This window comes from Spea bombifrons, chromosome 7 (genome assembly GCF_027358695.1).
Source record: "Spea bombifrons isolate aSpeBom1 chromosome 7, aSpeBom1.2.pri, whole genome shotgun sequence".
In the NCBI taxonomy this organism is placed as follows: domain Eukaryota; kingdom Metazoa; phylum Chordata; class Amphibia; order Anura; family Pelobatidae; genus Spea; species Spea bombifrons.
The window spans coordinates 46216204-46231421 of NC_071093.1; the positions used below are offsets into that span (position 1 = coordinate 46216204).

At 53.2% G+C, this 15218-nt stretch overlaps 2 protein-coding genes across 2 annotated transcripts in view; both read right to left on the reverse strand.

Annotated features, from left to right (window-relative positions):
- The window catches only part of DOC2A (double C2 domain alpha), a 13634-nt gene extending 13574 nt beyond the window's left edge, over positions 1 to 60 (reverse strand). Inside the window, exon 1 of the mRNA XM_053470561.1 lies at positions 1 to 60. This exon is cut by the window's left edge and continues 17 nt beyond it. The gene's annotated coding sequence lies outside the window, so the exon portion shown is untranslated.
- An 8395-nt stretch (positions 61 to 8455) lies between these two features.
- LOC128501205 (zymogen granule membrane protein 16-like) lies at positions 8456 to 11029 on the reverse strand. Its single transcript, XM_053470604.1, has 4 exons — positions 11011 to 11029; positions 10300 to 10409; positions 9089 to 9221; positions 8456 to 8870 (listed from the first exon to the last, which is right to left on the reverse strand). Exons 2-4 carry the CDS (start codon positions 10355 to 10357, stop codon positions 8546 to 8548), a joined length of 516 nt encoding a protein of 171 aa, XP_053326579.1. The 5' UTR covers positions 10358 to 10409; positions 11011 to 11029; the 3' UTR covers positions 8456 to 8545.
- Between the last annotated feature and the right edge of the window lie 4189 nt (positions 11030 to 15218).

Here is a 15218-nt window from a genome sequence, read left to right on the forward strand (position 1 = left end):
GCGCGGGGAGCGGGACCGGCGGCGGCGGCGGGGAGAGCGCAGCGGGGAGAGCGCGGCAGGTACCAGGGAGAGATGGAGGGAGCTGAGCCCTGAGTCTGTGCTGCTGCTTCTCTAACCCTCGCTGCTGTGTCTCACAGCAGGGAGAGGAGGGGGGAGAGCAGGAGAGGTGGAGACAAAGACAGAGGAGAGAAGGAAAGGGGGAAAGAAAGAGTATGGAGAGAGGTGAAGGAAACAATTGGAGGAGAACCCCTGCATTAACCCCTTACTAACCAGCAGCTCCGTACCCTGCGAGAAAATGATTCTGATTATTATAAAGAACAGGACTGGTCAGACAGCGGCGGGTCTGTATGTAATGTAGGGGATGTGACTGCGATATCAGGACTGGTCAGACAGCGCCGGGTCTGTATGTAATGTAGGGGATGTGACTGCGATATCAGGACTGGTCAGACAGCGGCAGGTCTGTATGTAATGTAGGGGATGTGACTGCGATATCAGGACTGGTCAGACAGCGGCGGGGCTGTATGTAATGTAGGGGATGTGACTGCGTTATCAGGACTGGTCAGACAGCGGCGGGTCTGTATGTAATGTAGGGGATGTGACTGCGTTATCAGGACTGGTCAGACAGCGGCGGGTCTGTATGTAATGTAGGGGATGTGACCGCCTTATCAGGACTGGTCAGACAGCGGCGGGTCTGTATGTAATGTAGGGGATATCAGGACTGGTCAGGCAGCAGCGGGTCTGTATGTAATGTAGGGGATGTGACTGCGTTATCAGGACTGGTCAGACAGCGGCGGGGCTGTATGTAATGTAGGGGGTGTGACCGCGTTATCAGGACTGGTCAGACAGCGGCGGGTCTGTATGTAATGTCGGGGATGTGACTGCGTTATCAGGACTGGTCAGACAGCGGCGGGTCTGTATGTAATGTAGGGGATGTGACTGCGTTATCAGGACTGGTCAGACAGCGGCGGGGCTGTATGTAATGTAGGGGATGTGACTGCGTTATCAGGACTGGTCAGACAGCGGCGGGTCTGTATGTAATGTAGGGGATGTGACTGCGTTATCAGGACTGGTCAGACAGCGGCGGGTCTGTATGTAATGTAGGGGATGTGACTGCGTTATCAGGACTGGTCAGGCAGCGGCGGGTCTGTATGTAATGTATTATCAGGACTGGTCAGACAGCGGCGGGTCTGTATGTAATGTAGGGGATGTGACTGCGTTATCAGGACTGGTCAGACAGCGGCGGGTCTGTATGTAATGTAGGGGATGTGACTGCGTTATCAGGACTGGTCAGACAGCGACGGGGCTGTATGTAATGTCGGGGATGTGGCCGCTGATATCCCTTTTTCCTCCCCGTACCCCCCCGCCCCCCCCCCCCCGATCGTTAATCTCTGGATATAATCCTCGGTTATCCTCAAAAATCCTGAAAGATCTGCTGTTTGCCATTTAACCCCCTCACTGCTGGGTTAATTTGATCGCTGCTTAAATGGGGTCACACATTCCTTCCCTCAGATTGAATTTATATCTCTGCAGAGAGACGGATGGAGTTTAGGGTCAGATCTACAGAATATTAATTATATTTGATTAATAACCTTATCTGAAGGGGTGGTAGATAAGTGGAGCAGCCTCCCAGCAGAAGTGGTAGAGGGTAATACAGTGAGGGGATTAAACATGCATGGGATAGACATACGGCTCCTGAATCTAAGACGAGACCAACGACTGATTACAGTTTGAGTCGTTACAGACTAGACGAGGGCCGATGGGGGCCGATCTGCTGGCAGGTTCTCGGTTTCTCGTTCCATTGCCCGGTTATTATGATGTCACCAAGGTTCTGGTCATTCAGTATATAAAGAACGTGGATCTATAGGTGCCGCTACACAATAAGCCAATGCTGGGGACCCCAAACTATAGGACCCCATCGGACGACTAAAGGACTTGACCAATCGGAGAGGGGGCAACGAGGGGAGAGGAGGCAAATAGGAGGGCAAAATCCAGGATGCGGAGGAAGAGAAGCCGGGGGGCGATGGATGGAGTGAAAATTCTCTGATAAGGAGAAAAGAAGACAAAGGAGCGAGAGGGCCGGCGGCGGCCGGGGGGGGGGTTGCTGCGATCAATCAGTTACTATTGATCTGCAGAGACTCCGGAGCCGCCGAGTAATAATTACCCCGTCCACCCCGCTCCAAAACCAGGAGAATGGGGGATCCCGGACCGCCCCACACAACTGCCAATTTCATTTATTAACCCAGTCATTGCCGCGCAGCCTTAGGCCCGACCCCTCGCTGCGTTACCAGGGCAAAGACCCCCAAACCGAACACAGAAATATAATAAATAACATCAATAAACGTAAAGAATTAACAAAAACCATAAAGCCTGCGAGGCAAACGCGGAACGCCACACGGGACCGGCAAGACCCCCAAACCTGAGGCCCCCGGCACCACCAACCGGGACCCCCCAGCCAAACGCCCCCCCCAAGAGCATTCACACCCCCTAGATGCCTGTAATCTACCCCCGCACCTGTGACAGCAGAAATACCCCAACATAACACAAATACCCCCACATACCCCAATAAACAGGGAGGGAGGAACGACACGGGGTAAGGGGGCTACACAATGTCCCCAAACTTCATGTCACAACCCCTTAAATAACCCCCCCTAAACTCCACCCCAACTTACCCAAAAATTGGCGCCAAAGCCTGGCCCTACTCAGGAGCCCAGTCAGGGCCCAATCTGATCCCGCGGGCCTCAATATATATATGTGCCTGTAACCCCTCCTATTACTGCATATATATATATATATACCTCCCTATAACCCCCCTATTACTCCATATATACCTCCCTGTAACCCCTCCTATTACTGCATATATATATATATATACCTCCCTATAACCCCCCTATTACTCCATATATACCTCCCTGTAACCCCTCCTCTTACTCATATATACCTCCCTGTAACACCCCTATTACTGCATATATATATATATATATATATATATATACCTCCCTATAACCCCCCTATTACTCCATATATACCTCCCTGTAACCCCCCCTATTACTGCATATCTACCTCCCTATAACCCCCCCTATTACTCCATATAGCTCTCCCTATGACCCCTCCTATTACGCCATCTCACCCCTGCCTGTTACGCCGCCCCGTATGCCGTGGTACCATTACCCCCCCCCCCCCCCGCAGAGTTTAAGGGGGCCTGTTTTTTCTGCCTAAATCTTGCGCACCCTGGGCTGAGATCTGTACTATATATAACCCCGGCCAGACGGCCGCCGTAAGCTGCGCTTCACCCACTCCGAGTGACCCCATTTCACTCTCAGCCACGAGTTATGAAACCAGAGAGCAGGGAGAGACCCTCAAAGCCGCCCTCCTATTCCCTGCGCCCTGATTCTCAGCGCTCTCCACCCTCCACATCCCTGCATCTCATCCCTCTCATCCCTCTCTCTGTCCTGATTCCTCTTTGATTGTCTCTCCAACCTCCTCTGTTCTTCTCCTCGTCCTCTCACTCTCTCCTGCACCTCCACCTTTTTACCCCGTGCGCTTTCTTTACCTTTCCCACCATTATTTGTCTGCTTGGACCCCGTTCCTCTCTCTCGTCCGGTTCCTAGAGGTGACGGTGAAGTCTCGGCTCATTTACTTCTTTTTTCTTCTCTTGTGTTTTTTGTTGATGTCCAGGAGAAGTCTTAGTCAACCACTAACAAGATACAACCCAGAAGAACATTCTGGAAACATCTCAAGATAATCAGACCCGTTAATATCACTTGGTTGCCAGGGGCTGAAAGTTTTTTGGGATGACCCTCTGAGAATCCATAAGACTCAGACCCCTGGTGGTCATGGAGGATGAGCTCGGGGGCCGGTGGCTTAGAGCTGAGATTAGCTCGGTTTAGGATGGAGTCATCACCAGCTTTCAATTGGTGGTTGAAATGGCAAATTTCGACCAGAATCAGGGGCAATCCGGCAACTTTCAGTCGGTTCCACCATCTGTGGTGGAAATATCTAGACCCCCTTTCTAGACCTTCTTTTGATATCAACCAAGATGACCCAAACAGCCCAAAACATTTATGAGAGTTATTAGAGTAATATCGGGATCTCTCCGCGGAATCTCATTTCACATTTTATAGACAATAAGATGAAGAACCGAAGACTTTAATTACAAAAATAAATCTCAAGTAGAAGCGATCGGAGGCCGTTTTGGTTTCAGGGGGGATTTGGTGTTCTCGGCGACGAGCGGAACGCGCTTTATTTCAAGTATCGAGTGACAGGGAAAGAGTCTTCAAAGTTTATCATCGAATGATTTGCCAGAATTTATTCACTTCTTCGGAATGTCAGGTTTTACAGGAAAAGGTTGTCTATGGAGTTGGGTGCGTTGGGGGCATCTGACCGCTGACCAGATTGTATGGGGCCATGAAGGTTCTGGAGATGGAGGAAGGTTCTGGAGATGGGGGAAGGTTCTGGGGATGGGGGAAGGTTCTGGAGATGGGGGAAGGTTCTGGGGATGGGGTGAAGGTTCTGGAGATGGGGGAAGGTTCTGGGGATGGGGGAAGGTTCTGGGGATGGGGTGAAGGTTCTGGGGATGGGGGAAGGTTCTGGGGATGGGGGAAGGTTCGGGAGATGGGGGAAGGTTCTGGGGATGGGGTGAAGGTTCTGGGGATGGGGGAAGGTTCTGGGGATGGGGTGAAGGTTCTGGGGATGGGGGAAGGTTCTGGGGATGGGGGAAGGTTCGGGGGATGGGGGAAGGTTCTGGGGATGGGTGAAGGTTCTGGGGATGGGGTGAAGGTTCTGGGGATGGGGGAAGGTTCTGGGGATGGGGTGAAGGTTCTGGAGATGGGGGAAGGTTCTGGGGATGGGGGAAGGATCTGGGGATGGGGGAAGGTTCTGGGGATGGGGTAAAGGTTCTGGAGATGGGTGAAGGTTCTGGGGATGGGGTGAAGGTTCTGGAGATGGGGTGAAGGTTCTGGAGATGGGGGAAGGTTCTGGGGATGGGGGAAGGTTCTGGGCATGGGGGAAGGTTCGGGGGATGGGGGAAGGTTCTGGAGATGGGTGAAGGTTCTGGGGATGGGGTGAAGGTTCTGGGGATGGGGGAAGGTTCTGGAGATGGGGGAAGGTTCTGGGGATGGGGGAAGGTTCTGGAGATGGGGGAAGGTTCTGGGGATGGGGTGAAGGTTCTGGGGATGGGGGAAGGTTCTGGAGATGGGGGAAGGTTCTGGGGATGGGGTGAAGGTTCTGGAGATGGGGTGAAGGTTCTGGGGATGGGGTGAAGGTTCTGGGGATGGGGGAAGGTTCTGGAGATGGGTGAAGGTTCTGGGGATGGGGTGAAGGTTCTGGAGATGGGGTGAAGGTTCTGGAGATGGGGGAAGGTTCTGGGGATGGGGGAAGGTTCTGGGCATGGGGGAAGGTTCGGGGGATGGGGGAAGGTTCTGGGGATGGGGGAAGGTTCTGGAGATGGGGGAAGGTTCTGGAGATGGGTGAAGGTTCTGGGGATGGGGTGAAGGTTCTGGGGATGGGGGAAGGTTCTGGAGATGGGGGAAGGTTCTGGGGATGGGGGAAGGTTCTGGAGATGGGGGAAGGTTCTGGGGATGGGGTGAAGGTTCTGGGGATGGGGGAAGGTTCTGGAGATGGGGGAAGGTTCTGGGGATGGGGGAAGGATCTGGGGATGGGGGAAGGTTCTGGGGATGGGGTGAAGGTTCTGGGGATGGGGGAAAGGATCTGGAGATGGGGGAAGGTTCTGGAGATGGGGGGAGGTTCTGGAGATGGGGGAAGGTTCTGGGGATGGGGGAAGGTTCTGGGGATGGGGGAAGGTTCTGGAGATGGGGAAGGTTCTGGAGATGGGGGAGGTTCTGGAGATGGGGGAGGTTCTGGGGATGGGGGAAGGTTCTGGAGATGGGGGAAGGTTCTGGGGATGGGGGAAGGTTCTGGAGATGGGGCTTTTGGCTGTATGGGATCTCTCCGCGCATGATTGTCAAAATTCAGACGATTTACAATTTCAAAATTGGCTAAAATTTAAATGTCCTGCAAACTCCAGAAATCATCATTTTGGGGTCTGTGGGATCTCCTGTCAGTCATTGATGGAGGAGAACCCTCTCTCTCTTCCTTGCTCTTTCTCTCCTCTCACATCTGTATTTCTGTCTCTACCCCCTCTCTCCTACATTCTCTCTCCATCTCTCTCTCACCCTAACCCCTCTCCTTCGTCCCTTCTTCCTCCCCCTGTTGCATGTCCCCCTCTCCGCGCTCTCTCGCCGTGATCCCCTTCGCCTGTCCTCCCTCCTCCCTCTCCGCTTGCTCCATTTCTCTGGATGTTTGGGAATTCATTCTCGCTTCTCCTTATTTATTCATAGCTGTTTTAGAGTCACCTCGCAGATTGCGCTCGTCTGCCGGGTTGGCCCTGCTGGTCTCTCGCTTTATTGGAGGGATTCCCTTACTTTTTGGAGGGCTTTGAGGGCCGCGGGGTGATGCCCCCCCCAATACAGAGAGAGGTGCGAGGGGATCCTGATGGCTCTGTATACAGAGACTGGTTTTATATTGGGAGCTGATAGATTCTATAATGGAGCCCAGTAGACGATGCTGGATTACGGGTCAGATGTGCCCCAGAGTGGGGCAATTAGAAGGACAATGCTTGGGAAAGTGGGGATCGTTAGGGGGCAGATTCTCAGTGTGGGGGTGAATGGGCAGATTCTCAGGGTTTTTACCCCAGTCTCTTGGTAAATGGGCAGATTCTGGGGTCTCCTCTGATTTAATGACATCTGAGCGTCCCGATTGGTGCTTCTCTCCCTGCTATATCACAGCTGGAAACCCTGCTTGAAGACAGGTGACTTCATTGAGAATATCGTTACGTCCGGACAAGTGACTGTTTCCATAGATACCGTTATTAGAGCCATTTGGCCCCCACCATTAGTATCGGGGGCCGTTAAAGGCTCTCAGCGTTGGGTCATTGAGGAAGTTCGTGGTTTCAGATCCGACTCAGACCGGTCCCGGTGGGATTACTTTCCACGTCCCACTCAATCACAGGATGTTTGCGGGGAGGGAGATCGGGACACGTCACCCCCCCCATAACGAGAGCGGGGAGCGGGGGAGATCGGGACACGTCACCCCCCCCATAACGAGAGAGGAGTGCGGGGGAGATCGGGACACGTCACTCCTGTAACGAGAGAGGAGAGCGGGGGAGATACCGATGGGGGTGGCACAGCTTCTACCCCTGCTGGATATTTCCAGGAGTTCTCCGTGGCCCCCGGGGGTATTTGGCTTCTGTCTGTCAGCCCTAAGTGGCCTTTCAGACGTCCCGGGACCGGCAGAGGCTTTCAGGAGTATGGATTTTGTGTTCTCCGGCCACGGGTCATTAATGTAATGTGGGGGGGTGGGGGGGTCCACGGCGTTTCGTATCTCATTCCACTGGCAGATGGCGGAGAAGATGCATACGGATGTGCTTTGTGGCCCACAGAGCTTACATTCACTGCCCTGCTGCTCCAATGTCTCGTCCGAGACACACGATGATAAAAATCATATTCCGCAAGTGGGAACCGAGAGCCGTGGGGGGGGGGCGGGACGCTCTTTCAACCTTGGGGGGCCACGGATGACATTTTTCACTTTGGGTTTTCTGGCTCATAAAAAAAAAAAAATCAAAGAAACAGCTTTGACGAAATCCCAATTATTTTCCCCAAACCCTTTACCCCCCTCCAAATTAACCCTCTAAGGATACACCCCCTCCAGATACACCCCCTCCAGATACACCCCCTCCAGATACCCCCCCTCCAGATACCCCCACGCGTGGCCTGTGCTGGTAATTGTCGCGGTTCATTAGGGTAATCGCGTTATTGATCGCTGCTCTCCTCGCAGGCGCCGAGGGATGTTGGGAAGCCGGCGCTCCGTTGGCTCGCAGGATCAGACGCCGTTTCCTCTTTAATGACAAGAAAATCCAGCTCTGGGGATTTTCAGTTTATTAACCATCACAAAGTCTCCGGGGCTGCCGTATCTTACGGTCACCTCTGCTGGGAGGCTGTTCCCCTTATCTACCACCCTCTCAGTAAAGTAAAACTCCTTTCCGTTCCACCTCAGCCTCCGACCCTCTAGTGTTAGATTCCCGCCTCCAATCCTTGACATTTTTAAATGACTTCTTCCTGATTGGCTGCTGGTTTTGTGTTTAAACTAAATCTTATTAACGTGTTTTCTGATTGGTGCAGGCCAGGGGGTTAACCCTTTATGTACTGAGAATATTTAATTGGTGGGGGTTGTTTATCACAAGCTGTATTTGCTTCCTGTCCCTTTAATGAATGAATCGTGACGCGGTTGTTGGTCATTTTGCACTGAATTTCCCATTCGTTTACCATCTGCCCCATACGGAGGTAAATGTAAGAATAAGAGGGGCATTTACGGGAGAAGAGGGGGCTTTGGCTCCGGGCGTCACGATCATATAGGGCAGTATATATTAGGGCAGCATATAAAAGGAGAGCGACACGGATAATCAGAGAAAAGACAATTTATTGAATATACAGGTCTGAGTGGGACGCGGCACCTCAGGGGTGGGGCTTCAGACTGCATGGGTGGGGTCACATCACTCTTCCTGTTTGCAGTGGACACAGCCCGGCTGGAGACCCCAGTGGAAGCCAATGCTGTGTATGACGCTGGAGTATCGGCCGCTGACGTAGCGCAGAGATGTGCCGGGGTACAGGGGGAAGTCGTTGAAGCAGGTGCCGGAGGGCTGGCCAAAGCGGAAAATGCGTCCGTGGCTCGTCACAAACATCAGTTCGTTAACGTAGGAGGCCACCTTCCCTGACACCTGAGTGATGTTCTCCCCGGCGTGGAGGACCACCTCAAGCAGCGTGCCGGACGGGTTGCCGTAATACGGACCCCACTCCCTGCCGTAGCGGAACTGGATCCTGGTGGGAGGGCAGAAGGAAGGAAGAAGTCATTATTAACGGGGGGGAGAGCTGCATCCAGACATTAGACGAAAAGGGCAGTAAATATGGGTGTGGGGCAAACGGGCGGGTGCTGGGGCCGGTGAATCAGTAGGAAATAATCTACTTATTGAAGGAGAAACGCGCTGCTCGCCGTGCCGTGATAATCGCATAGAGGGAGAGATACTCTGCAGACTCACCCGATCACGTGGCTGGGGTTCTCACGCACTCTCAGGGCTGTGATTGGTCCATTCAGCTGCTCAGAGGAGTATGAGAACGCCGTGCCTCCTCCTGCTCCATACTCGCCAGCGAAGGACGACATACGAGACTGAACTGAGGAGATAAAGGGGCCCGAATGAGACCGAGGCGCCCCTCACCCCATATTACCCCTGTGTGGAAAATGCCCCATCGGCCCCACTTTGCTGTCTATATAGAGAGCTGTCTCACGGTGAAGTCGCGCTTCCCATAGACTGGAGAAATTAGAGTGGAGAAATTCTTTAATGGGGAGGAAAAATCCTGCAGATCCTGAGAACACGAAGTTGGGACGGCTGCCCCCGCGGGATACATGCTGGGTTTCCAAAACATATATTTATATATAAATTGGTTATTTTAACCCTTACACTTAATGATTAGAGCCGTAACGCACAATTTACACAGATTCCGATGCTGCCTGCCGCAAATTGTCCCTGGAATATAGATTTAAGCGCATGGTGTTAGAGTGTGTAAGTGTATGGTGTTAGAGTGCGTGTGTGTTAGTGTGTGTGTGTGTAAGCGCATGGTGTTAGAGTGCGTGTGTAAGCGCATGGTGTTAGAGTGCGTGTGTAAGCGCATGGTGTTAGAGTGTGTGTGTAAGCGCATGGTGTTAGAGTGTGTAAGTGTATGGTGTTAGAGTGCGTGTGTAAGCGCATGGTGTTAGAGTGCGTGTGTAAGTGTATGGGGTTAGAGTGTGTGTGTGTAAGCGCATGGTGTTAGAGTGTGTAAGCGCATGGTGTTAGAGTGTGTGTGTGTATGGTGTTAGAGTGTGTGTGTAAGCGCATGGTGTTAGAGTGTGTAAGTGTATGGGGTTAGAGTGCGTGTGTAAGTGTATGGTGTTAGAGTGTGTAAGCGCATGGTGTTAGAGTGTGTGTGTGTATGGTGTTAGAGTGTGTGTGTGTAAGCGCATGGTGTTAGAGTATGTAAGTGTATGGTGTTAGAGTGCGTGTGTAAGTGTATGGTGTTAGAGTGTGTGTGTGTAAGCGCATGGTGTTAGAGTATGTAAGTGTATGGGGTTAGAGTGTGTGTGTAAGTGTGTGTGTTAGTGTGTGTGTGTAAGCGCATGGTGTTTGAGTGCGTGTGTGCATACAATAAACCGATATCCCCCCTCCCTCGGGGTATTTAGGGCTGAATTGATGCACAGATGCTGGTTACTCACCGGTGGCCGCTAGGGATGAGCCCAGCAGCCCCAGACACAGACACGCCAGGGCCAGCATCGCGCAGGGGCACACGCTCGGGATTCAACAGAAGAAAGTCTCAGAGATTCCGCTAAAGAGCAACAAAGAGAGCGCAACCGGTTACTGACAGCAACAAAACCCCTACATCCCTACGTCCCACAACGGGGGTCTCTCCCGAGAGTGCATCTATCCCTCCAGGGTCTCTCCCGAGAGTGCATCTATCGCTCAGGGGTCTCTTCTGAGAGTGCATCTATCCCTCGGGGGTCTCTTCTGAGAGTGCATCTATCCCTCGGGGGTCTCTTCTGAGAGTGCATCTATCCCTCGGGGGTCTCTTCTGAGAGTGCATCTATCGCTCGGGGGTCTCTTCTGAGAGTGCATCTATCGCTCGGGGGTCTCTTCTGAGAGTGCATCTATCCCTCAGGGGGTCTCTCCTGAGTGTGGATCTATCCCTCGGGGGTCTCTTCTGAGAGTGGATCTATCCCTCGGGGGTCTCTCCTGAGTGTGGATCTATCCCTCGGGGGTCTCTTCTGAGAGTGGATCTATCCCTCAGGGGTCTCTTCTGAGAGTGGATCTATCCCTCGGGGGTCTCTATTAAGATTGGATCTATTCCATGTCCCTCGGGGTCTTTCGTGAGAATGGATCCAGTAGCGGGGTAGTCGGGGTATAGACGTGGCTCGTGTCCAGTCACTCACCTGGTGCTGTCTTGAGGCTGGCTGTCTCGAGCGGTCTCGCTTTACATCTATATATATAGGACTCTCTCTGAAACATCTGTCACCCAGGCGAAGCCCTCTCTGCATTGATTACGTCCTGTTAACCCCTGCCATGCCAAACGTCACAGCCAACACTATAGGGTGAGCAGTATGTACAAGGAGGTGTCAGCACACAACGGGTTAATACCGTGACCCGGACCTTCCGTGTAGATAAAAGCAGAGATAATCCTGATGTAAACGGGGCGTTGGAGACCCGCGCCCTGTAATCAGCATGACTAATGTTAGAAAGGCAGCGTGGGGTCTGAAGCTGGGGTTAAATGCCCCAGAGGACGCGCCGGGGGCAGCTCCGCGTTTGTAGGTCGGGCCGCGCTGCGCCGGAGCCGCTTACATTATTAAACTTTGTCTAAAATAAGAAAACGCTTCTGTTTGGCCCCAAACGTGGCTGAATAATAACCCCACGCGGGGCTTTTACTGCAACCCACCGCCCAGCAGCAGAGAACCCGCCTCGTAACAACTCTCACTGCAAGCAACCATCCCCTGCGGAGCGCGGCGCATTCTCCATCCCCGCGGAGCGCTGCGCATTCTCCATCCCCCGTGGAGCACTGCGCATTCTCCATCCCCCGTGGAGCACTGCGCATTCTCCATCCCTGCGGAGCGCGGCGCATTCTCCATCCCCTGCGGAGCGCGGCGCATTCTCCATCCCCTGCGGAGCGCGGCGCATTCTCCATCCCCGCGGAGCGCTGCGCATTCTCCATCCCTCGCGGAGCGCTGCGCATTCTCCATCCCCACTGAGCGCTGCGCATTCTCCACCCCCCCCCCACGGAGGGCTGCGCAGGCTCCATCCCCGCGGAGCGCCGGTCATTCTCCATCCCCCGCGGAGCACTGCGCGGTCTCCATCCCCCACGGAGCGCTGCGCATTCTCCATCCCCCACACGGTGCGCTGTGCCTTCTCCATCCCTCACGGAGCGCTGCGCATTCTCCACTCCCCCACAGAGCGCTGCGCATACTCCATACCCGCTGAGCGCTGCGCATTCTCCACCCTCCCACGGAGCGCTGCGCATTCTCCATCCCCCGCGGAGCTCTGCGCATTCTCCATCCCCCGTGGAGCGCTGCGCATTCTCCATCCCCGCAGAGCGCTGCGCATTCTCCATCCCCCCACACAGAGCTCTGCGCATTTCCAGAGCCCCCTTTCCGGTTACGCTGAGGTTTGCCCCGGCGGGGGGCAGGTGCTGGCTGCTGCTATAGTAGGGCTGGGTATCTGATTCACGTCCTGTGCGGTACACAGAGGGTTAACGCGTCCCGGACAGACACCCGGAGGGGCAAGGTGCAGGCGGCGGGGCAGATAAGAGAGCAGATGCCTCGTGGTACTGGGCGTTATCTCTTCCTGACAGGTGCAAGTCACCCCGATGCCCCCTGTACTGGTATCACTCGGGCCTGCGGACAGTGTGATGGATTGTAAGCTCTGTAGACGAGTCCAATGGATTTGTAATAATCACAGTAACAGTAACTTGGGGGCAGCTCGGGTCCCTGAACATGTGCCGCTACCTGCCGGGTGGGGATAAAATACTCTCCCTGTCTGGGGGCCGCCCGGGGGCTCCCGCTTGCTGAGTTCTGTAAAGAGGGGGCAATGAGAGGAGCCTTTACTGGAGGCGATTAGGAGACGCTCAGCACCGGAGACGCTCGTCCTCCCACTCACTGCCTCCCCGGCACGGCAGCTGCCTGCGCGACCGCAATCAGCTCACTGCTGCAGCCTCGATATTTCCGGGCCGGGCTCAACCCCCCAATAACCCCAATAACGACCCCAATAACGACCCCAATAACGACCCCAAGAACGACCCCAAGAACGACCCCAATAACGACGCCGCACACCACGGATACGGATAAGGAAAGGCCGCAGCCAACTTTATTTACTACGCCAAAACCTGAAACAATAAACACCGGCCCATGCTGCCCCCCCCCCGGGGCATCATTCCCATTACCAGAGCACACTCGCATACTCACACATACACTCGCATACTCACACATACACTCGCATACTCACACATACACTCGCATACTCACACATACACTCGCATACTCACACATACACACGCATACTCACACATACTCACACATACACTCGCATACTCACACATACTCACACATACACACGCATACTCACACATACACTCGCATACTCACACATACACTCGCATACTCACACATACTCTCACATATACACATACACAAACATACACACACATACTCACACATACACACGCATACTCACACATACACTCGCATACTCACACATACACTCGCATACTCACACATACACACGCATACTCACACATACACTCGCATACTCACACATACTCACACATACACTCGCATACTCACACATACACTCGCATACTCACACATACACTCGCATACTCACACATACACACGCATACTCACACATACACTCGCATACTCACACATACTCACACATACACTCGCATACTCACACATACTCTCACATATACACATACACAAACATACACACACATACTCACACATACACACGCATACTCACACATACTCACACATACACTCGCATACTCACACATACTCACGCATACTCACACATACTCACACATACACACACATACACTCGCATACACACACACATACTCACGCACACTCTCACATGACAGTTTAGGCCTATAGCATCCATACAGATTTAGTAAAATAACTTTACTCCTCCCCAATAAGACGGCGAGCGTAAATATGTCGCAGCTTTATTACACATCCACCGCCCGCCATCCCGCGGACATTAACCATGCGCCGGCTGGGATCCGGGAGCGCCTGGCTATCATAGCATTGCGATTGCTGTTAACATTCGTATATTTATATTACGTTATTTCATTTTTTTGTCCAATTTTGTTGCATTACTTTTAATAAAAGTGTGGGATTTTATTTTTTTGTAAGTGGGGGGGCTTTTCGGTTTTGGTCCAGAATTGTCATTTCAGTGTCTCCGTACCATATACTAAGAGACTCAAACGCACCCCCTACCCACATGCGCGAACACACAATCTGCCCCAAATACCCCGATTCTCACGCTCCGCTCTTTTCCATCTCTCCTCCCTCTTTTTTCTCCTGTCTCCTGTATCCCTCTCTCCTCTCTCTCCCCATCCAGCTCTCGCCCTCTCCCCGTCCGTCTCTTTCTCGTTTCATCTCCTGCTTCTGTAGGATTTCAGTGACGCTCTCCGTGGCCTTCGGCATTTCAGAGAGAGATTCACAGCGACACCGATGTGTAAGAGAACATCACAAACGCACACAGATACAATCACGTACACAACATACAACGCACACAGACACTGAGACACACACAGATACACAGATACAATCACGTACACAACATACAACGCACACAGACACTGAGACACACACAACATACAACGCACACAGACGCTGAGACACACACAGATACACAGATACAGTCACACACACAACATACAACACACACAGGGTGAGTGGGTTGTGTGGCGTGTGGAGAGTGAGTAAGTTGAGTGGGTTGTGTGGGGTGAATGAGTTGAGTGGGGTGTGTAGGGTGAGTGAGTTGAGTGGGTTGTGTGGAGTGAGTGGGGTGTGTGGAGTGGGGTGTTGTATTGTGAGTGGGGCAGATGGCTCTTTAACCCCTCCAGTTCCGAAGCTTGTCACATGTGCCCTTGATATACAATAAGCAGACGGACGGACGGCTCGGAGTGAGTGGCGGTTCCCGTGGGAAAGTTCCCTGCAGCTGCCGCGGGTCCCACGGCCGGGGTGGCACCAGGTATCACAGGACACGTTGGCCCAATTCCCAGGGCTGCTCCTTGGCACGGGGTCCGGGGTCACGGGGGCCACTGGACGTGTGAAAACACCAACTGGACCGTCGGATAATACAGCCGCCATTACAGGCCGTGGCACTCGGCCCACGTAACCCTAACTCAAAGATGGGTCTCGGCGGCCCCGCTTTCAGCATAAATAAAGTTGTTCGCCGGCCCCCGCGGGGTGTTTCTCACTTTCATTATTTCAGAGATATTTCGTTTGAAAAGATCTGACCTCGCGGAAGCTGAGTCAGCATTATCTGCAATTCTGGGAACTTTTAGGCTCCCTCTACCCGGAGCTCCCCTTGCGAGATGCGGCCAGGACTACCCGCTGACATCAGCAACTTAACAATAGGGGAG